The sequence below is a fragment of the Bidens hawaiensis genome, unplaced genomic scaffold (assembly GCF_021521415.1).
Source record: "Bidens hawaiensis isolate Kalapana, Puna unplaced genomic scaffold, B.hawaiensis_p1.1 tig00004412_1, whole genome shotgun sequence".
NCBI classification, from domain to species: domain Eukaryota; kingdom Viridiplantae; phylum Streptophyta; class Magnoliopsida; order Asterales; family Asteraceae; genus Bidens; species Bidens hawaiensis.
In genome coordinates this window covers 852,975-876,133 of record NW_027491265.1, presented here as the reverse complement: position 1 = coordinate 876,133, position 23,159 = coordinate 852,975, and the positions used below count along the sequence as shown (strand labels likewise).

At 31.7% G+C, this 23,159-nt stretch overlaps 2 protein-coding genes across 2 annotated transcripts; both read right to left on the bottom strand.

The window, feature by feature from the left end:
- Positions 1–4,989: 4,989 nt before the first annotated feature.
- LOC143626529 (protein JASON-like) lies at positions 4,990–19,828 on the bottom strand. The gene is made up of 8 exons (XM_077096597.1): positions 19,416–19,828; positions 8,625–8,679; positions 8,485–8,509; positions 7,747–7,835; positions 6,637–6,875; positions 5,982–6,561; positions 5,804–5,890; positions 4,990–5,132 (listed from the first exon to the last, which is right to left on the bottom strand). Exons 1-8 carry the CDS (start codon positions 19,826–19,828, stop codon positions 5,100–5,102), a joined length of 1,521 nt encoding a protein of 506 aa, XP_076952712.1. The 3' UTR covers positions 4,990–5,099.
- A 1,087-nt stretch (positions 19,829–20,915) lies between these two features.
- Positions 20,916–21,368, bottom strand: LOC143626528 (uncharacterized). Its single transcript, XM_077096596.1, has one exon. It carries the CDS (start codon positions 21,366–21,368, stop codon positions 20,916–20,918), a length of 453 nt encoding a protein of 150 aa, XP_076952711.1.
- Between the last annotated feature and the right edge of the window lie 1,791 nt (positions 21,369–23,159).

Sequence of the window (23,159 nt, the reverse complement as noted above, 5' to 3'; positions counted from 1 at the left end):
ATCTTCCATTTACTGATTATACTACTAAATAAAATTTTTTCTAATTCCCTTGAAAATTATTATTTCATCTCTCATAATTTACCACCACTTTTTTTATAAGTATTCACTATTACACAACATCTTTTATTACCTTTCTATCTACTTTTTTAAGATCAAATAATATAAAGCATTACTACTATTCTGCAAATGGATGGACGTATTCTTTTGGATTTGAATGAGCTTCCTTTTAAAGAAGATGTTATTGAATAACAAAGTGAAATCAAGAAAAGAGTTTGTGAGGGACCATTTGGTTTATCAAAATTATGTAATAACGAATGGGTTTTCCGTTAGAAAAGGGAGGTCTGTGAACAAGAGAGAAGATAGGAAAAGACGTGATTTTTTCGTCATAGTGAAGGAAAACTGGAGCCTAAAAACACTACACCAAAAAATCAAGAAACAGAGGCTATGCAAGATGTGAATGCAAAGCCCACAATATAATAAAAAAATAATTTTAGAGGGAATTAGAAAAATTTTATTTAGTAGTAATCAATACTGGAAAGATAAAAAAGAGAATAATATACTGTTAAATATGATAGTTATTAAGAGATAAATGTAATTAATAAAAAATTATAGTTTCAACAAGAATATTTACCTAATTAATGTTTCTTACATGTGTCATAAGGCACATATAGAAAATCCCTAAAAGTAACATCAGGCCTTGTAAGAATCAAACATTCAGTTATGTTTTGAACTTACTACTCAACTTCCCTATGCAGATGTAAAAGATAAATGACAAATAAGTGTGTGTTTCAACTTAAAAGCTGAAGTCAAAAGTGTGAGAAAGAGGCTTGAAGCTTCATGGTATAACTACAGAACATTAAAAAGATTAAATTTGAAGAATGAAGACTTCAACTTGATTAATTATTTTTGAAAAAACGTAAGTCCATTCTGAACTCTTGTAAAACAGACATCTGAATTACTAGTTATGACGTGTATAATCGGCTCCTCACAAGCGTTAACAAGCACATATTGGTCATAGAAACTAATGACCATACTAATTGTGAAAATGCTGGACCATAAACAGATGGCCAACATTAAGGAGTCAAAACAACTTTTTAACACAATGGAACCATAAAATTTTGAATCAGATTAAAGTAAACTAGCTTAAAATGTAATATGAAGTGACTTGAAAATTGACACCCACGCTTCCTATGATTCTTTATTTTCGGGTTCCATAGGCTGTGTAGCATCCTCTTTTTCATCAGCAGCGGCAGTAACACCTAACATATGTATAGTATTTACAAAGAAAAGATACATATGATGTGATCATTACTTAATCAGTTAATCAAAGAAATGATTTATTTGGCTTACAAGAGCATGGTCTTTGGCGTTTGACGGTAGCATCCAGCTGATCTTTGGTATCTTTTTCATCACCTAATAATAACAATTATTATTATTGACAAAGAAATTAAGAAAGAAAGATACATATGATCGTCGAATCGATGATTAGTGAATCAAAGATTTGGGTGGGTTAAGACTTACAAGAGCACAGGCCTTTGTGTTTAAGAGTACCAACCGTCGACCCCTCTTCTTTTTCTTCTTCTTCTTCTTCTTCTTCTTCTTCTTCTTCCTCGTCGGTGGCAAAGCGTTCATCAAGGTACCCTAACATTTAATATTATTAATGACAATATTATTACTAAGAAAGAGAGAAAGGTAAAGAAAGACTTACAGCTATAGACCCCATTCCTGGTGTCTTCGTCGTCGGATTCAGATTCGCATCCCATGCAGGTTAAGCGGAACTCCTCATCGGTGAGGTCCACAAATTGGGACAAATGCACCCACATTGGCTCCTTTGTTAGCGGATTTTCTTCCTCTGCTTCACGGAGATAGACTTTAAACGTTTCGAATTTCTTTAGCTTCTCATCCTGTGTTTCGTAACTTTTTTGGTAAAATTTCATCCATCCCTCAAAAGCCACCATGTCTTGAGCATCGGATGCAGACATTGCAACTTTAATACAGATCAAACCCTAAGAACTTTTGAGAGCTAGGTAAATAAAACTTGTTGATTTATAAGGATAAGCTTTCTATACTAAATCAAAAACTAAGAAGAATCAAAGCATATACATGTAACCTAATACTCCTAATACTAAACCCTACCTTTCGTCTGCTTGAAAGTGTGATGGTGATTATGTTAGATTTGGTGTTTTGGCCTTTTGGGTCACGTTTCAAGAATGTTATAATTTGGTCACCTATGTAATTTTTATTTAAAGTTTTAAACCGGGTTACTAAATCTTCAAAATGTGGGATTTTTTGTGCATCTAGAAAGCAATTGAGGAATAGATGTGTTGCAGTATATGTGATTATATTTAAAAAACTAATTTTTTTTAATTATATTAAAAACTAACTTTTATCCCTTGTATTACGGGGTTTTTTACATTATTCGTTTCTAATATTATATATTTTTTGGATTTTAATTTTAATTTTATTTATTGTAAGGAAAATAATAATAATATACATAGGATTTAATGATGAATGGTTTAAAAGCTATCTGGGTTTGGTGAAACCAATGACCCACTTATTTTTTTACTATAAAATTGTTTCTTAATTATATATAATATCTTTAAAAAAAACGGATATTAATTTTTCGTATATCCCTAATTTAGTGAGATTCATTTTTAATTTAATGAGATGCTATAACTTGTTTAAGGGCTATCTGGGTTTTGCGAGACTCATACCCGTGAATTCGGGTCAAATGCATGAGAAGCCTCCATTTACAAATAAAGCAATATGATGGCTTGAGAGAATATAGAGAGCAACCAGAGAGACTTTAAATGTTTCGTTTATCTATATACTAGATTTTATCCCCCATATTACGGGGGTTGTTTTATATTATTCGTTTTTAATATTTATATATATATTTGGACTTTAATTTTATTTATTGTAAGAAAGTTAATAATTAATATACTTGAGGTTTGATGACAAAATATTTTCACAAATAAATGATATGTTATAATTCGGTTTAAAAGCTATCTGAGTTTGGTGATACTTATTACCCGTTTATTTTTTTATTATAAATTTTTTTCTTAATTATAAATAATATCTTTTTTTTAAATAAAATAGGATATTAATTTTTAGTATATCCCTAATAGGATTTTCATATCAAATATTTAATGAGATTAATTTTTAATATAATGAGATGTTATAACCCGTTTAAGAGCTATCTGAGTTTGGTGAGACCTTTATCCGTGAATTCGGGTCAAATGCGTGAGAAGCCTTCGTTTACAAATAAAACAATTTGATGGTTTGAGAGAATGATTGTTTTACATTTTTCATTTTTTAATATTTATTTTTTGGATTTTAATTTTCGTTATTGTAATATTGTAAGAAAGTTAATAATATACTTGGGGTTTGATGATAAAATGGTTTCATAAATAAATGATATGTTATAACCCGTTTAAAAGCTATCTAGATTTGGTGACCCATAACACGCTTATGTTTTTTACTATAAAATTGTTTATTAATTATAAATAATATCTTTTTCTTTTTAAATTGGATATTAAATTTATATCCCTATTTTATAGAATTTTCATATCAAATAATTTGTAAGATTAATTTTTAATTTAATGAGTTGTTATAACCCGTTTAAAAGCTATCTGGTTTTGGTAAGACACATACCCATAAATTTGGGTTAAATAAATGAGAGGCATCCATTTAAAAATCAAACAATCTAGTAGCTTCCATAAAGGGGGGGAGCGACCACATCGCGACACGTAGGATTTTAGGTAGGGATGGCAATTGGGTACCTGTTAAATACACGATAAGACCTGCTAAGCAAAAAAGTGCGGTATGTGATTTTTTAATTTTCTTAAATAATTGAAATTAGTAGGCTAGACTCCATTGTATTCCTTTATTGGTACATGTAACTTAAAACTGTCTTATATTCGTGACATATAAAGTCGTTAAATGAGTTATATTCATATTTGATACTTGTGTTCAGCGCGCCGCTGCATACCTGTTAAACCTGTTAAGACACGAATTGCCAGCCCTAATTTTAGGGGTTTCATTTATATATATTATAGATATATATTTAAGATAAAATCCACGTCACCACTATAAAAGTTAAGTGACTTTATTATAACAAAATTTTTAAACTTAACTGACTTAAAGTTGGAATATGGTCAAACAACAACTCATGCAATTATATGAAAATTTCAATTCTTGGAATATCATCTTTAAATGGTATTTAAATAGTGCTTAATACACTATTAATTGGAATACTGCATCAAAGCATGCAATTTGATGCACATTTACAATGCATCATTTTATGCATAAAATCTTTTAACTTTTTGTATGCTGCGTCCAATTTCAAACATGCGTAAAACTACATAGAATTCTTTACAAATTATACATCATACTCCAATAATAGCATACATTTGTTTTCTAATGCAAACTCAAAACTCATTAAAAACAAAAACAGAACTCTTGAAAAATTTTTCTTTAAAAACTAAACTTAAACGCAAATCCATTTGAATTTATGTTAGGAACAACATTAACCAACGGTGTGCAACTTTCTTAACCCAACATTAAACAAAGTCAGTCAAAGACAACCGCTAAAGGCAAAGCCCTAATCCGTTTCCGTCTTTAGAAGGGGGTTAAAAGGAGTTTGCTTCAGCCCTCAAGTTACAATCAATAAAATATTTTATGACATAAAATAAATTGTTACATTGCTAGTTATCTAATTCAACCATTTCTATGGTTTTGTATTTATCAAACTTGAATCCATGTTGCTTTATATCTTTTTCAGAGTAAAACATAATCCAGGTATGATTTTCACCTATTGTTCTAGTTTGAGATCAATTGGTTTATATCGGTTTGGTTTTAGGTTCCGTTATTTTTATCATTTGTTCAGTCTCATTACAACTTGACACACACACCTTAGCAATTTGACAATTCAGTTTTGTTGTTTGAATTGTGATTGTGTAAAAATTCATACTATTTATGATTTCTTAAAGTTCTCATCCACTTCAATCTTTACAAGTTATAAGATCAAAGCAAGCAACAAATTTTATAACCTCAAAGGTTGGATCTAAAATCCAGCATTCTCGAGTTCTTCTATCTCATCAAAATTCGACACACGATGTCCCTCCAAGTTGCTTCCTGTTAACCCAAGAACATAAAATAAACTATAAACATCCAAATAAGTTATCTTCACCTAAACAGTTATGTAAATATCAGAATTCTAGACAATTATCTATTTAATTAAAGTAAACAAGCCAAAAGAAGCCACATGAAGTATGGCATGAATTGTTTGTAAAACAAATAGTTTATTTTTTTTAATGGCGGGTTCACAGTTGAAAAAACTGAACTAAAATAACTGAACGATAACAAAAACCAACGGTTTGGTATTATGTTTTCGTAAAAACCGAACTTCAGGTTAGGTTAAAATCAAACTGAATTGAATTTATGGATTTTTATTTTTAGATTGAATATTTAAGTAATTTGTAAGAATTTAATAAATAGCATTACCCAAAAATTTTAGCCCATATGCATCTGTTAGCTTTTAATTAACAAAAATATTAAACCCAAATTCATTATTTTGGACAAAAAAAAAATGACCAAAATTTTGCAACCACAAATGGTAAGACCGAAAGGACCAAAGCATAACCGAACCGAATTGAACCCAAGCCAAAAAAGCCAAAACCAAAAGGTTTTCTAAAACCCCGTTCATTGGTATCAACTGCGAACCCATCAGTTTTACGAGAAAAAAACTACTAGTTTTACAAACTTGCTTCTACAAAAAAAAAACAAAAAAATCCAGTGTGACTTGCATCTTGAGGATGAATTTTTCCTCCAATAATGCCTTTTCTAATCTTTCTTCAAATGGTGTGGCATGCCACTTAACCTTCTGATCCTACCAAACATAAATGTAATTAAAGTTACAAATTATAATTTGTGAAATTTTACAAACTAAAAAATAGATTAAGAAGATGAACAAAACTAACCTTACTATACTTGTTAGTTGTATTAGGGATCCCATTGACATCTCCCCATTTGGGCGTTTCATCAGCATTCCAGTCAGAGTTAATCACACCAAGTATAACCCTATCCCCAGGAGTTTGACTAGGCAAACTCGGGTCAATGCAGTCTTCATCATGGGTTGACTTTGGTGGTAGCCATGATGACAGAGTAGGACACTCATTTAACTCCTTTTTGTTTGAACTTTCTTGTAATTTTAATTCTGATTGTGGGCTTTCTTCAATACATTCTTCTTCTATTGGTGTATCGAACTGACAAAAGTTTATAGGGTTTATACCTGAGTTCAGATACTGAGCTCGAGTCTTGCCATATGATGGGAAAACCGTGCCAGGTGTCTGCATATCATCGGTCAGTTTTAAAGGTGTCGGGTATGGCGTCGGCTTTGAAATGGTGTGATCGAATGGTGATTCGGTTAGCTTCACGGGTGGATTAATGATGTTAGGTGACGAGTTTTTTGATGAATCACTTAGGCTTTCAAAGTGTACAGATTTGTTTTTGTACTTTGTGCTTGCAACAGGTCCAATCTCATAGCTTTCAACAGAGGTGCTGTTAATGGTTGATTTGTGAGTATAACAAAAACAAGAAATGAAAATAAATTTTGAGCATTTGGCGAATAATTACCTGTTTGATGAGCGTGATGAAGAATCTGATCCATTATCCCATTTCTGAAAAACTGTGATTGGAGACTGTAACTGATCAGGATGCTTCTGTAATGTGTCTTCAATACCACTGTTCGGTATATTTGAATTGAATGTTGATTCTGTATCTTCGTTATGAGATTGTGAATCTTGCGATTTCTTGGTTTTTCGGATTTCAGCTGGAGTTTGAGGTAACGTGCCACAAGCTTTGAGAAATTTTGCCTGTATAGCTTATAACTTAGTTATGAAGTCTAGCTTTTAAGGCCAAGTTACACAATAAACCATATGAGCAACTCAGATTCAACCTTTGCCACATTAGTTGTTTTTTGAACTTACTACTCAACATCCCTTGACTATTTTGCTTTGCTTTTGTATCGTTGTTTGCATATAAATGCTGATGTAAAAGATAAATGATAAATAATTGTGTGTTTCAACTTTCAAAGCTATTGTGAAAAGTGAGATATAGAGGCTATGAGCTTCATGTATTAACAACAGAAAAGATTAAGGTTGAAGACGGCATACTTCAACAACTGAACAAAACAAGTTTAAAGGCCAGCTATTGTGAATTTGTGTTGTATAGTTTTCCATCTTTCATACGCTCTGAAACTCAAGTAACTAATTTTGAAAAATCTTAAGAAAATGCAATCCAGATATTTGTAAGTAAAGCAGACATCTAAATTACTATTTACTAATTTAAGACATATATAATAATCTAACCTCTAATCACAAGCACTTACAAACTACATTTAGTCAAAGAAACTAGTTGAATAACAACAATGACAATTGCACAATTGCCAGTGATATGGTCAGCGTTGAGACTGCAAGTCTGCAATGTTACCATTGCTTCAGCATAGAATTTGTTTATTTCATCTAATTTTAATGTATACATATACAAACAGAATATATGAAGATGGATCTAAGCTTCTTGTATCATAATCCACCACAAAATTATCAGAATATAACTTTTTTACAAAATGATAAACTTTTTGATGTTGTAACAATGGCAACTGCACTAGTGGTCTACCGGTGCTCTTGCAGTATGTACCATCATGTTTACAGTTAGGAAATCTAAAATCATCAAATGAATTATTACCTCAGCCCGCAGCTCCTCATCCAAGTATGAAGAACCTGTATCATCACCATACCTCCCATCCTCACATTTTGAAAGATCCTCATCTTCATCTGAACAAAACAAACACTCCATCAAAACACAAAATCAACAAGCAAATGCACATTTCTCACAGAATGCAATTAGCATCCAAAAACATCTATAACAGATAAATCAAAACCGTAACATCAAATTCGACCAACAATAACCGATAAATCAGAACCGTAATATCAATTTTGACTACAATGATCGATATATCAAAACCATAACATCAATTTCGACCTACAATGACCGATAAATCAAAACCGCAAAATCAACTTTGACCCACAATAATCGATAAATCTAAACCGCAACATCAACTTTGACCCACAACAACCGATAAATCAAAACCGTAACATCAGTTTCGACCTACAACAACCAATAAATCAAAACCGTAACATCAATTTTGACCTACAATAACCAATAAATCAATCCTTAGCATCAATTTTGACCTAAAATAACCGATAAATCTAAACGGAACATCAATTTTGACCTACAATAACCAATAAATAATACCGTAACATCAATTTTGGCCCACAATAACCGATAACACACCACACTGCACCATACTATAACATCAACACTTAAATCAAACATCACACTAATTTAAACAACAGATCTAACAAAATCCTCTTAAAAACACACCAATAACACAAAACATAACACACACAAGTAATCAATTACCTGAAATAACCAATAGCTTACTACACTATAACATCAACAATTAAATAAAACATCACAATAGTTTAAACCACAGATCTAACAAAATCCACTTCAAACCACACCGATAACACGAAACATCACACACACAAGCAATCAACTACCTTCATGAGCAAGCAGAGACCACACGCAACACCTATCGCGCGGATCCACATCCTCCTGAACACCAAAACAACAATAACCGTTCAATATCATCATCAATTCAACACCTAACACCTCAATTAGTAAACTTCAAACCCTAACCTTATGAACGGCAGTAATCGGTTGCGAAAACCTATTACTCTGAGCATGATGATCGTCGCGGATGCGGAAACAGCAGGTGAAACAACGCATGGCTCGACGAAAGAACTCTGCAAATTGAGAAGAAAAGCGTGAGGTTAACATCGAGAGATAATTGGAATGAAGAACCCTAGATATTATGATTTGATTTGAAATGAAGTAATAATAAGTGAATTAGTGAACGTTGGGTTTAAATATTTTTGGAAATAAAAAGGGGGGAAAATAAATTGAAACGGACCGAGAACGAGGGAATACGCGATTTGAGTTGTGTCCATGGTTTCAATTTTCAAACATTTTTTACTTTGAGTTTTCGGTTATATTACCATTTCTATTGTCATTTAATGGGCCTGGGTTTGGGTTTGGGTTTGGGCTTGGGCTTGGGGCATTTTTTTATTTAATCTTGTTGACTAGAGCTAGAGGTGAAAAAAAAAAAAACCCGACCCGAAAAAATACCCGGAACTGTTTTTTGTTACACCCGGATTTTTAATACCCGAATACGTACCTAACCCTACCCGTAGCCCGTAGGGTAAGGATAGGGTTTTTCCATACCCGGAACCAGGTTTTTCCAATATCCAAAACCTGGTTTTCAAATACCCAAAATTACCTTAAAAATACACGAAAAATATCCCAAAAAATGCAGCCCCTTAAAAAACTCAATCTATACCCTAAAAAACCCGAAAATAGGGTTTCTTAAATACCCGAAAATATGGTATTCAAATACTCATTTTTAGAATACTTGGTTCTATACTCGACCTGAACCCTGGTGCATAGGGTATGTTTTTGTTACTTCATTACCCTTTTCATTTATTTTTAATTATTTAAGACTAAAAATTGAAGGAGTGGTCTAGATTTATTTCTCGCACTTCTCGCTGTAACTTGACTTCTCGCATGAGCCATCCACTGAATACAAACACACACACTAGCTTTTATCCCCCATATAACGGGGTTTGTTTTACATTATTCATTTCTAATATTTATATATTTTTTTGGATTTTAATTTTATTTGTTGTAAGAAAGTTAATAATATACTTAGTGTTTGATGATGAAAGGGTTTCACAAATAAATGAGATGTTATATCCTAGTTTAAAAGCTATCTGGGTTTGATATTTTATAGGATTTTCATATCAAATATTTGGTGAGATTAATTTTTAATTTAATGAGATGTTATAACCCGTTAAAGGGCTATATGGGTTTGGTGAGACCCATACCAGTGAATTCGGGTTAAATGTATGAGAAGCCTTAATTTATAAATAAAGCAATATAGTGGCTTTTACTAAAAATTAATAACCGATTTTTTTAAGAACGATATTATTTATAATTAAAAACAATTTTATAGTAAAAAAACAAACAGGTCATGGGTCTCACCAAACCGAAATAACTTTTAAACTGGTTATAACACATCATTTATTTGTGAAGCCCCCAAACCCAGATAAACTTTAAACGGATTATAACATCTCATTAAATTAAAAATCAATCTCACCAAATATTTGATATGAAAATCCTATAAAACAGAGATATACTAAAAATTAATATCTGATTTAAAAAAAAAATATTATTTATAATTAAGAAACAATTTTATTGTAACAAGAATAATAAATAAGTCATGGGTCTCACCAAACCTAGATAGCTTTAAAACCGGGTTATAACATCGTATTTATTTGTAAACTAATGAACGATATTTGTAGGTATCTTAAATACATATAAACGAAACATTTAAATGCTCTCTGGTTGCTCCCTACATTCATTCAAGCCACGAGATTGCGTTATTTGTAAATGAAGACTTCTCATACATTTGACCCGAATTCCTGGGTATGGGCCTCACCAAACGCAAATAACGTTAAACGGGTTATAACATCTTATTATATTAAAAATTAATCTCACCAAATATTTGATATGAAAATCCTATAAAATATAGATATACTAAAAATTAATATCCAATTTTTTTAAAACAAATATATATTATTTATAAGTATGAAACAATGTTATAGTAAAAAAAATAAGCAGGTCATGGGTCTAGCTTTTAAACGGGTTATAGCATCTCATTTATTTGTAAAACCCTTTCATCATCAAACCCTAAATATGTTATTAACTTCCTTACAATAAATAAAATTAACATCCAAAAAATATATATAAATATTATAAACGAAAAATGAAAACAACCCCCGTAATACGGGGGATAAAACCTAGTAAGACAATAAAGACAACAAAAAATTATGAATGAATAACAATTCTATTTTCATATATTCCTTCAACCTCCATAGACCATAGAATTTTTATCAATCTCTTTTGAAACTATAATACAAAATCGTGTTTTATCCATTCTAACTTTATATTTTATGTTTTTATGTTATTTATAATGAAATATTTTATTATCTTTTTGTTAGAATTCGCTATTTCATTAAAAAAAAATGACTACAACTTATAAAATCACTAGATGCATCTTATTCGTGATTATGAAGAAATTGTGTGAGAGTACATCACATATTCATATGACTATTTCACTAAAAAATACAATTTGAACTTATAAAATTTGAATAAATATAGGTTTTTTTGTATAATCATTTAATCTTTATAGCTTAATTGTATTTTTCTTAAGCACCCGTACATTACACGGGTTATAAAACTAGTTTGATAATAGACACTTTTAATCCCAATTCTTGTCATTCTACCCCCCCCCCCCCAACTCCCATTTTTAATGATAGTCAAGTGAAAAAAGAAAAGGATATGAAATTACTATTTTGACATATAAATGAACAAATTAGTAGAAATAAACAAATGAGAGTAAAGGGAGGTGTAAAATGAAAAATGAACGAATTAAAGTCAAGATATTAAATATTTGTACCGTAAGACGATTATAAAACCCTACTCTATAGTCTATATATCTCTCTTATTCTTCTGTCAGGTTATTCCAGTATTTCACCGTGTAGCCGTCAAACAACCTAGCTAGATGGCCACTGCTAAGTCATTGTTTGATGAAAACAGACCTTTTGATATCCCAAAATCGGTAAGTAGCATTTGATTTTACGTTTCTTACATTGAAAAAATTTTATGTTACTTTGAGCAAGTTTTTGTTTTGATTAGAAGCTAAGTGTGATATTATTGCAGTCTTTCGATCAGCGACTGTTAAGAGGATTTCAGAAAACAATCTCCTTAGGTATCTGTTAATCAATGAAATTATTATTTTTAACTTGACTTTAGATCTATTTCAAAATTTGAGCCCATTTTGTAGATCTATATTATGCTGTCAGATATTTTTTTCAACTTCTATCACGGTTTGATTTGATGGTTTTTATTGTGTGCTAATTGCATATTTTACTAAACGTACTCATCTTGATATTCTAGAACCATCATAATGTTCTTGTTTATTTGTATACTAGCTTGAGGTCCAGGTATTATTCGAGTTTTTCATTAAAAAATAATCTATATTATATATAATATACCATTAATAGGCAAATTAAGACGCTTCTTTAAGTAATTTACAACCTTTAATGCATTAGGTACAACATTTAATAGGGACAACAATGTAATTGTAACATTAAAACTCACTTGTATTTTAAATTTCTTCAAAATAATTACAATTTTCATCCTTTAAAGTTTCAAAATTGGTACTTGATCTTTTAATTATATATTCTTTAATTTTCACTTTTAACCCAACTACCCTCACGGTTTTTAAACGCTCATAACTTTTCATACGTTAATATTTTTTAAAATAAATGGCATCATAAAAACGAGCATTTTATTATCTTTAATTTGAGTATGATATTGCTATAGTTTACGAAGTAAAAAACAATTATGCAGAACTGCTTGTGGTTCGATTTTGATGGTTTTAAATTAAACCATGTGCCAACTTTACGCATTTTTTTTTGTCGCCGGAAATTGAAACTGAACTGTTTAAAATTAAAACCCAACTAAGTTGAACCACTACCAATGATTAGGCTTCGATATAGTTTGTAATTTGATAATAAATTGAGTTTAAAATAAGAATTATTAATCTGTTTATATCTTCACTTCAAACTAAGCACCAACTAATACGTTACTTAAGAGAATCATAATATGAACAAATATAACTTTGGTCACATAAATGATAAACCTTATTAGAATAAATAGAAGACGAAATAATAACAAAAACAAATATTACAAAAAAATCATACTGAAAATTGAACAAAATTAAGTTGTAATAGACGACTTTACTCGTATTAAATAAAACTTTGTTTAACTATATTTTAACTAGATTATAAAACATATCTAATACTAAATAAGTAAATAATTAACATTTCTATATGTACGGTCAGCTCCAGTTTCAACCGTGAAACCAAACTAAAGAACGGTCTCACAGTTTCCAATGAAATAATAAACACTCATAAATTTATTACATGATTACCAAAGTTTGTGTTTCCCGCTGCATCGCGCGGGCACCCTTATAGTATATAATAATCAAGCAACAAAAAAAACGTATCACATTATATTAAATAATAATAAATGAAAATATACCGTGATAACTCACAAAGATCCAATTTGGAATACTATTAAATAAAACGCATTCAACATAATTAACAGTTAACAATTCATATTAAAGAGTGTCATGCAAAATAAGGATGGGCAAATTTGGTATTGGTATCGGTATCGATTGGTACTGGTACCGAAATCAGTATCAATTTGCTACTATTGGTATTGAATCGGTACTAAGGTTTTGAGTTTTCAGGATCGGTACGATATTGGTACGGTACGATACCGATATTTCCCGAATTTTATCTTAAATACAGGTACCGAACCGATATCGAACCAAACATTTTGGTACCGGTAAAAAATTACGATTTTCGGGATCGGAATTTCGGTACCGGTACCGGTCGGTACCGAGCTCATCCCAAATGCAAAAGCATATCAAGTCTCTTAAGTCATGCCAAAAATCAAACTTAAATAAGCAAAATATGTTTCAAAAGCCACGTCATGAAAATGTCATGTTAATCGACCTTTTACTGGTACAACACCAAAATCGCTAAAGGAACATAAATTGCAAGTTTGATAGTCATATTGGTAACAACAAATGTACATTAACAATTGAGAACAAAAGTTAAATACCTAAGGAGCCCACACAAAAAGAACTACATCGAGTCTAACAGTTGAGCTTTTAAAAATCCCAGTCTTATCTACCATGGCCCATATACAAATGGATCCAAAATATAGCCAGTTCGGCAACCAAATCTGGTTCAATACGCATAGTATAAACATGCAGCTTGATCATCAGCACAACTGGTGTAAGTTGACATGTTGGTCCATAATTTGCATCATATTTTCTAAATTTCCATTTTGCCCTTCTTAATCGAAAGTTGTTGCATCAAGGCTTGTAACTCGAAACAGATTGACTTGCTGATCCATAACTTGCATCATATTTATGAGAGTAATCATGAACTTTAACTATATAATTACATATAAACTTCCTAAAATAAACATGAGGTGAAACTTTTGGCATTTTGGAACTTGACTTTTGCGGTCAAACTTTTGAATATGCAATCTTTCACACTATTAAGCATGGTGATGTATCAAAAGTAACAGATCATCATATAATACACAATATTTTAATTACTGAAATGATAATAAATAAATAAATATATAAATAAACTGCATGTTAGAAACAAGAGTTAATGGCCATTTCGGTCCCTGTAGTTTGCTATTTTCGCCACTTCAGTCCAAAGTTTGAAATTTTGTCAATTTAGTCCTTATAGTTTCAAACATTAGCCAATTACGCCCCCCGTCCAACGGCATCCAACTATGTCGTTAGTTTAAGGGGTATTTTTGTCTTTCTCCTGCTTATTTTTAGTTAATGGTCATTTTCGTCCCCGTGGTTTGATATTTTTGCTATTTCAGTCCAAAGTATGAAATTTTGTCAATTTTATGTTTAGTTTAATTCATGTTTTTTTTTTTTTTTTTTTGCTACTTCAGTCCATGATGGAATTCATTGGTAAAGGGGTCAGGGTAATTCCCTAAAACCGAACTATACTGAAAACACTAAAATCGTTTCTTTGATTAATGCAAATAGTTAGGTTTAGAGATTAACATATCGTATCAAACATCTGGGTCGAAATCAACATCAGGAGGTCGAATATCCTGCATTTCCATGTTTGCTCAAGAAATCGATGCATTAAATCGCATGTGTGTTCTTCAAATAGTGGTATTTTTCTTGAATTCGTCGAATTCAACCCTAGAGTTGTCGATTTGAAGAATTCAAGAACAACACCACGATTTGAAGAACACACATGCGATCTAGTGTATCGATTTCTTGAGCAAACATGGAACTGCAGGATATTCGATCTCTAGTTGTTGATTTCGACCAAGATGTTTGCTACGATATGTTAATCTCTAAACCCTGACTATTATGCATTAACCAAAGATACGATTTTAGTTTTATCGGTATAGTACGGTTTCAGGGAATTACCTTGACCACTTTACTAATGAATTCCATCATGAGGGAGAGTTTAGGAAATGTCTAGATACTAAATACCGGGGGGGGGGGGTATGATTATTGTTGTTGACAGAGTAAATGTAGACCTGCTTTTGATTCTCGATGGTTTTGAGCTTGATCATGCTCTTAGGAGTTATAGACAAAAAAAAACGAATTAAATTAAAATTTTTCAAACTTTGGACTGAAGCAGCAAAATCATCAAATCACAGGGACGAAAATGACCATTAACTAAAAATAAACAGGAGAAAGACAAAAATACCCCTTAAACTAACGGCATAGTTGGATGCCGTTAGACGGGAGGACGTAATTGGCTAATGTTTAAAACTATAAGGACTAAATTGACAAAATTTCAAACTTTGCACTGAAGTGGCGAAAGTAGCAAACTATAGGGACGAAAATGGCCATTAACTCTAGAAACAATTTTACGATGTTATTAGTTAATCTAATCTACTTTAATAATTTTGCAATCTTTTATATTTCTGCAACGTTTACCGTTGCGATATGAATAACTACATTTGGTATTTCTTTTACCCATAAGATTGATTAGTGTTTGTCTTGATATTTAATACCTCAAAGGTAATTTCAGATTGCTGTATATGTTTGGTATTTGCAAATGTGTTTCTTCATATAGATATTAATATTGGGCATTTTGAATATAATTGTGACAAGAATTGATATAATGGGGATTTTGCAGGTACCAATATTATTGTGAATCTGGAGACAGGATGTGGAAAAACTCACATTGTTGTTTTGCTAATGAAGAAACAGAAAACGATATATGTGTTTTTCTTGCTCCAATGATAGCTCACGTTGAATTCCAGAGAGAATCCATTAAATTGTAATGAAATTGACGATAACCAAATAAATGGGTTGTTGAATCAGATTGACCAAGTTTTATGGAAGTAAATGTTGCAGTAGAGCTAAAGGAAATTAAGGAAACATGGACTTCTTGGTGTTTATCTATTGTTTTTGTTAATTTTAGATAGGATTAGCTTTTCTTTTATTTGATCCCACTCTTTGTTCAATCGAATATAATAGAAAGCCTTTATTTATTTATTTATTTTTTTCATTTTTAACTCTCTGCATTCATCTTCCATACATATTATTATATAATACAACTAGCTTCAGAGCCCGTGTAACATACGAGATGATCCAAATAATAAATTATAAATAAAGCAAATAAGTACATGCTATATATAAAAAAATGATTACATATATGCTTATATCGTACATAAATTGATTTTATTTATATTAGAAAATGATTTTTTAAAAAAATGAACATAATAAATAATAATAATAATAATAATAATAACGCAAGTGTAAAAGCATACCTGAGAACGGTCCATCTATTGGAAATTTGATTCTCGGTATTATACATATATATATATATATATATATATATATATATATATATATATATAATTGAAAGAATTTTGGTTATGAACTAATTTCAAAAAATACTTTTCATACAATAATAGTTCTGAGCTACACCATAAAAATGGTTTTTATAATTTTGAGGGGCTTCTCGACTTTGCCATAATGACAACATATAAAAGTAACACGCTAACTTGTTTAATTTTGTGAATGTTTTGCTTCACTTGAGCATAATTTTGTATGACATGTTTCACACACTACATTTTAATCACCGCTAAAGGAAAAGTCAATGCTGATACAAATGTTTCACGTTTTATAAAAGTTAGAAGCAATGATAGGCCTAGAAGTAGCATGTCGAAAGTGTTCGCCATTTTTTATTAAATTTTAATAGTTGTGGGAAAAATAATCAATTAGCCAAATCCTGAATCTTTTCATTATTTCCAAAAATGTCATTGAAAATAAATTCGAAACCTAAAACACGTTTAAAATTCTAACTTTCAAGTCAAAAGTTTGAATTCGTAACAATTTTGATGATAAATCTACTTGCATTATCAAACTTTTAAAAATACCCAAATTACCCCTTTTTGGCTCGTAACAAATTTTCAGCCAAATGTAGTTAATTTGTACCACACAATCTGTTTACCAACTTTTGACCCGTAACAGTCAAATTTAAGTTTCACAAAAAACCTGAAACAATTATTGATAAAAAAACCAAGAAATTGACTATGATAAACTTTATTATATACGAAAATGAATGCTATATATTATTACATTTTAACATATAGAATGAAAACCACTTGAGTTGCGAAAACCCACGAAAACCCTATGTAACATTGTTTTTTTTTTGTGTTACATGTAATATATGTTGTAACATTTAATACAAAACATCAAAACATTAAAAAAAATTGTTTTGCTATTTTTTAACATTTTTTTACTAAATTTTTTATATGTTTTTAGGAGAGAGAAAAAGTTATATTTATGTTAATATTTTTTATTAACTTTAATTGTGGACCACAAGATTTAATCTTTAATTAAAAACATGTGGTTAAGAATGAGTTTCTAGAGTTTTCACAACTCAAGTGTGTTTTTATTTTAACCTAACCCTATATATATATATATATATATATATATATATATAGTTTAGTAAATTAATTGAAAAAATAAATGGAAAGATTTAAAGCATATATTTATAATTTATAAAAATTATAAAAATGTATAGTATATATAATAAAATAGAGTTTAAAGGAAAGTGAATAATTTAATCATGTTATTGATATAATATAAATGGAGTGTAAAAGGAAAGTGAATAATTATTGATCTATAACATAGTAATTAGTTTGGAGGGAAAAAAGTTATGAGGTTTAACCACAAACTGACATGTATCCACAGTTATTTTACTTTATTAGAATTGGTAGATTAAGAAGTTTGGTGTCGCAAAGTCCTGATTGGGCCACTTTGTGACACCTTATTGGTTGGTTTTAGTTTCGGTCCGTAACAAACATAACGAAAACCGATCGAATGACAATTTTGTTGGTGCCATAACGAACGTGACGGAAATCGACCGAATTCGAGCAGACTCCACGTGTTTTGTTTTAGTTCCAGTATCGTAATAAAATGTAACAAAAACCGACTGAATGCCGATTTTGTTTTGTTTTTGTTTTAGTTCCGATAACATAACGAGCGTGACATAAATCAACCGAATTTGCGTAGACTCTCCGCCTCCACCTGATCGACAATACCAGGCGACTCCACCCTATTGGTCCACCTTAAATTTTATTATTTTTTGTTTTTATTTTGGCCTTAGTTTCGGTACAATAACACACGTAACCGAAACCGACCAAATTTGCGTCGACTTACCGTCTCAACACTTGCAACCGATAACGCTTGGGATTACCATTGCCCGGATTTTACCGACTTGCCCTGGCGCAATGCGTCGGGTAAACTACTAGTCACATACATATTACATATATATGTGTGTGTTATATTTGGGCCTAAACCAACAAGTGATTACTTTTTACCCACACATAGATAATAATGCTTTGGGGCAAGAAGTTTAGATCATTAATATGACAAAAAGTAAACATTTTAGAGCCAACTATATATAACATTTCCTACTATAAACCCCATAGTATTCATGAGAACTACAAGACTAGTGACTATGTGGAGTAGGTGGTCTTTGGAAGAATGAATAATGATTGCGTGTTCTATCAAATTTCTAACCACGATGATTAAAAACATTTGTGTAATGAGACTCAAAATCATTTTGTTGTGTATAACCATAGTAGTTGTTATCAGTGAAGTTATAAGATTAAGGATTTCTTATATGATTAGTTGTTTGAGAAAATGATCTTTTTCTAGGTGGAACATATTTACGGATGTTCTAGAGCTGATTAACATTCTCAAATACTTTGTTTTTAGGTGTTTTCTCCTCATTCTCAGAACTTGACTTTGAACAACTTGGTATGTTTATATCACCATTCTCATTCAAATTCTCACAGTTTTCAACACAAGAATCATTTGACCATTTGCACAATAATTAACTGAAATAATATCAACATTTCATCCAAAATATCATGAACAATGCCAACATCAACATTGTCACAATTAGCATTAACATCCACACATGAGTTTAATGTATTTTTCATGGAAACATTATTATTATCATTACAGACAGAGTTGACATTTGATTTTGAATTCTTATCACACTTAAAAAGGGAATTTAAAACTTCATTTTTATCACAAGTCATGTCATTCTCCAATGACTCCCCGTCCGCTAAACCACCTGCTAATAAGAGAACTACCATAATAACTATCTGGTTTAAAAATTGGACCGACGTTCTTAGGAACTTTAGGCACGAATATCTTAGGCTTTAATATATGACCAATTCCATAGACCATTTTGTCTTCTAGAGGAGTGTTGAAACTAAAGTGGGGTAGGGATGTGTAGTTTTCATTAAATGCTGGTGGGATAGCAACATTTTCATGTCCTATACCCGTCTTTTGTTTCACCCCAATTTGTGAACCAATAATACCATTTAACTTATCAGAAGCAATTTCAAACTTATCGACAGTTACCTTTCTTTTGGAAAGACCAAGCTCAACTTCTCCAGTTTTAGCATTTAAAATAGTTATTTGTTCTTTGCGAGAATCAACTTGTAAATTTGCTTCAAATAACTTTCGATGTAAGCTTGCCATGTTCTCATGATGAGTTTTAATTCTAGTGGTAAATATCTTTTCAACTTTCCATCATTTAGGTACTTTATGCAAATGCTTTCTCTTAATAAACAAGCATTATGGGCTCTATAGTTTTCTACCTTTTCTATATATAAATGCGTGTGTACCCTCAGGATGGATAGGACTTGCTTGACTGCTTCCAGCTACAGTACTTATTGAAGTTTCACCCCCATTCACAAATGTCATCCTAGCAAAGTCCATCGGTATCATCAACTCACCCATTTAACCCATCGAATCAGGATCAAAAGGTTCATCAGACTGAGTGAGCAATGCCTTTGGCTTTGATTTCCCTCATCGATCCTCGGAACCCCTTGAATTGACGAGCTGACCAGATGTTCCTTTCCCAGCACCATTTCCTTTACCCCTTTCCCTATTAGGAACATCCACAATCTTCACTTCCCCCATAAAGCTTTCTTAGGTTTGTGCACTCTCTTGCAAAGTGCCCCATTTTGTTATAATTGTAACAACGAAGTTTATCCTTATCAAACCCAATGCTGTTGCTGCTTGAATCACGGAACACTTCTTCCCGTATTTCTTCATGAAGTTTGTGGCCCTGTGAACTGCCATGGGAATTTGGTACTTGATGCCCGTCTTTTCAAGGTCCTGTATATTGATTTCTAGAATATTCTCTTGATGGAAAGACGGAGGCAACAACTTTCCTTGCATCAATTCCTCATGGGTTTCCATAAAGGTATGGATAAGTGAGATGTGGGAGTCATCAATTTGCATGTTGGAGTGGCTTGAGATGCTTGAGTTATTGGCATTGTTGCTTGAAGTCTGATTAATTCTATGAGCCTTTAGAGCCTGATTAATAGCTTGATTTACTAAACCTTGAATTGAGTTTGATGCTGACAATCCTGATGCACCAACAAATGAGATAGAAGTTTTGTTCTGGTTAGATTGAGCTGCATAGTGAGTCACTTTTACCCCATTAATTACTTTATGAACGATAGGACGTGATTGACTAAGAAACGTTGTGCTAATCCTAGAACCTGTGGATACACCAGCATGATTTAGAGAACTGACGTGGTTTTTCATTCAGAGCTTGTCATCCATCTCGAATGATTTGATGGTGGAGGTTAACTCTGGGAGAGTTGTTGTGTTCAGATTCATGGTTCTCTTGATGGGTAGTTACATTGCTGTTCCACGTATAAGGCAATGAGTTTAATAGCTTCTTATTGATTTCAGACATCTCATGAATGAGACCAGCACTTCTCATTTTGGTGTTCGAGGATTCAAATCTGTTAATGAGTGATGTAACCGTTTCCCCTTGAATATGATTGAACATATTGAACTCCCCGTTCAACATTTCCTTTCGGATTTCCCTCATATCCAAGTTTCCTTCAAACTCCACCAAAGCATCCCAAATTGCTTTTGTAGCGGTGTATTCTTTTATGGTTTTTGTGATTTCTGTGGACAAACACATATTGAGATAGCCATGTGCCTTTTCATCTTCAAGCATTATCAGAGAGACTTTCAAAACTGGTCCATTAGCAGTCATTGTTACAGGCTTGTGAGATCCATTATCAATAGATCTTAACATAGCAAAGTCATTTATCCTTACAAAGTTTTTGAACCTTCACTTCCACTTGTCAAAAGTTACTTTCAAAACTCAAAAGCCTAGGTGGTCTGCTAGCAGTTCCAGCTTCATTTTCAAACATCGTGTAGTTCTTTAACAATTCTGGATCGTAAGACATCTTTATAAACTGATTAGAAAACACTAAATCAAAACAGCCTTGAAAACAACAGAAACCCAAAAAACTCTAAGTACAGGGAATCACAATCGCACGTGAATAGTAATGTGAATGCGATTGGTTCAAGGGATTAGAATGCGAGTGGCTAGATTATGCGAATGCGACCAGGATAGAATGTGCAAGTGCGATTGGGATAACAAATGTGAGTAGGATTGGTATACCAAATGCGATGCGATTATGAAATAAAATGCGATTGCGATTGACACATAAATGCGAATGCGATTTATGTTTCAATTGCGATTGAGATTCAGTCCACAATGCGATTACGATTTGGTATATGGAAAACCACAATCGCATAACACACTGTTTTGTACAAATCTTCAACCAGACAACTTTTTTACCAGTTTAAAAGTTTTTAAACACCCTGAATAACCATAACCGATAGTATACTTAAACACACTCTTTAAAGACACAAACAAGACCAATATCCAAGGTTGTGACCCAAGTATCTTAACTAGTAGAGTCGAAAGCTCTGATACCAATTGTAGGCCCCTACAATGGATCTCACGTGTTCTTGAATCAATATCGATTGTTGGTTAGCAGAAATTGCTAACAGCTAACCAAGATCTCAGATCTTTTATGTGTTTGGTTTATTTGCTATATTTGGTGAGTTAGATAGTTGGTGAGGGGATAAGAGAGAGAGATATAGAGAGACTGAGTTTTGCAAAAGGTTAAGTTGCACCTGGACATACCTCCACTATTTATAGTGGAAGTATGCCATGCATCTTTCCATTATGTATGTTAGGCCCTATTTTGTGTGTTAAGTATTTTGTATTGTCGTGCTATGTACGTTTGTATATTATCGTCTTTTACATTGACTTGTATGTTTTGGGCCTATGGCCATATGTAAAAAAAGCCCATTTAGGCCCAAGTAAATAAAGAATAGTGCATGATACTTGTACTATAAATAGTGCAAGTACTAGGTTATTAACCCATGTACGACACGGGTGGAACTATATAAATCGTCTAAAAAACACATAATTTAAAAAGAGAACATAAGTTGTAATATGTCTTTTGGGACGACAACATGATATTTAGTTATAAATAATACTGGTATGAAAAAAATGATTGTCAAAAACAAAAATATGACCAAAATGGCATTCAAAGTCAATGTCTGAAACTTAATTAAAAGTTGAAAACGTTCTTCATAAATTAATAAATTCTTCCTTGTAAACCATATCGGTTGTTTTATTTGTAACTTTGCATTCGTTGTCTAATATAAATCATTTTGACACCGTCTCTACTCTTCACTCTTGGTAAAGCTACATAAAGTTGATCATGTGTAAGCACCGGGTATCTCAGGCATATGTCAACTCTTGCTAGAGACTGACATTGACTTTTGTTAATGGTCATTGCAAAATAAAATGCAATTGAAAACTGCTTTCTTTTCAGTTTAAACGAAAGTTTCTTTTCAATTTAAAACTGACCTTGAGTTTTACTTCAATAAAATGCCTACCCAAATTAATTACTTGCAATCTAGTTGGAATGCAAGTATTAATCCTCCTAACATAAGTAGCTGCAAAACAAAAGTATTAGTT

Bases quoted from the DNA above. Each gene is read 5' to 3' on its own strand.
- LOC143626529 (XM_077096597.1), bottom strand. From the start codon at position 19,828: ATGGCAAGCTTACATCGAAAGTTATTTGAAGCAAATTTACAAGTTGAT. The intron at 8,510-8,624 runs GTAGTTGATTGC...TTGATGTTATAG, and splicing joins GTCTCTGCTTGCTCATGAAG to TGTAGTAAGCTATTGGTTAT. The intron at 5,891-5,981 runs GTTAGTTTTGTT...TATGTTTGGTAG, and splicing joins CAACTAACAAGTATAGTAAG to GATCAGAAGGTTAAGTGGCA.
- LOC143626528 (XM_077096596.1), bottom strand. From the start codon at position 21,368: ATGACTGCTAATGGACCAGTTTTGAAAGTCTCTCTGATAATGCTTGAA.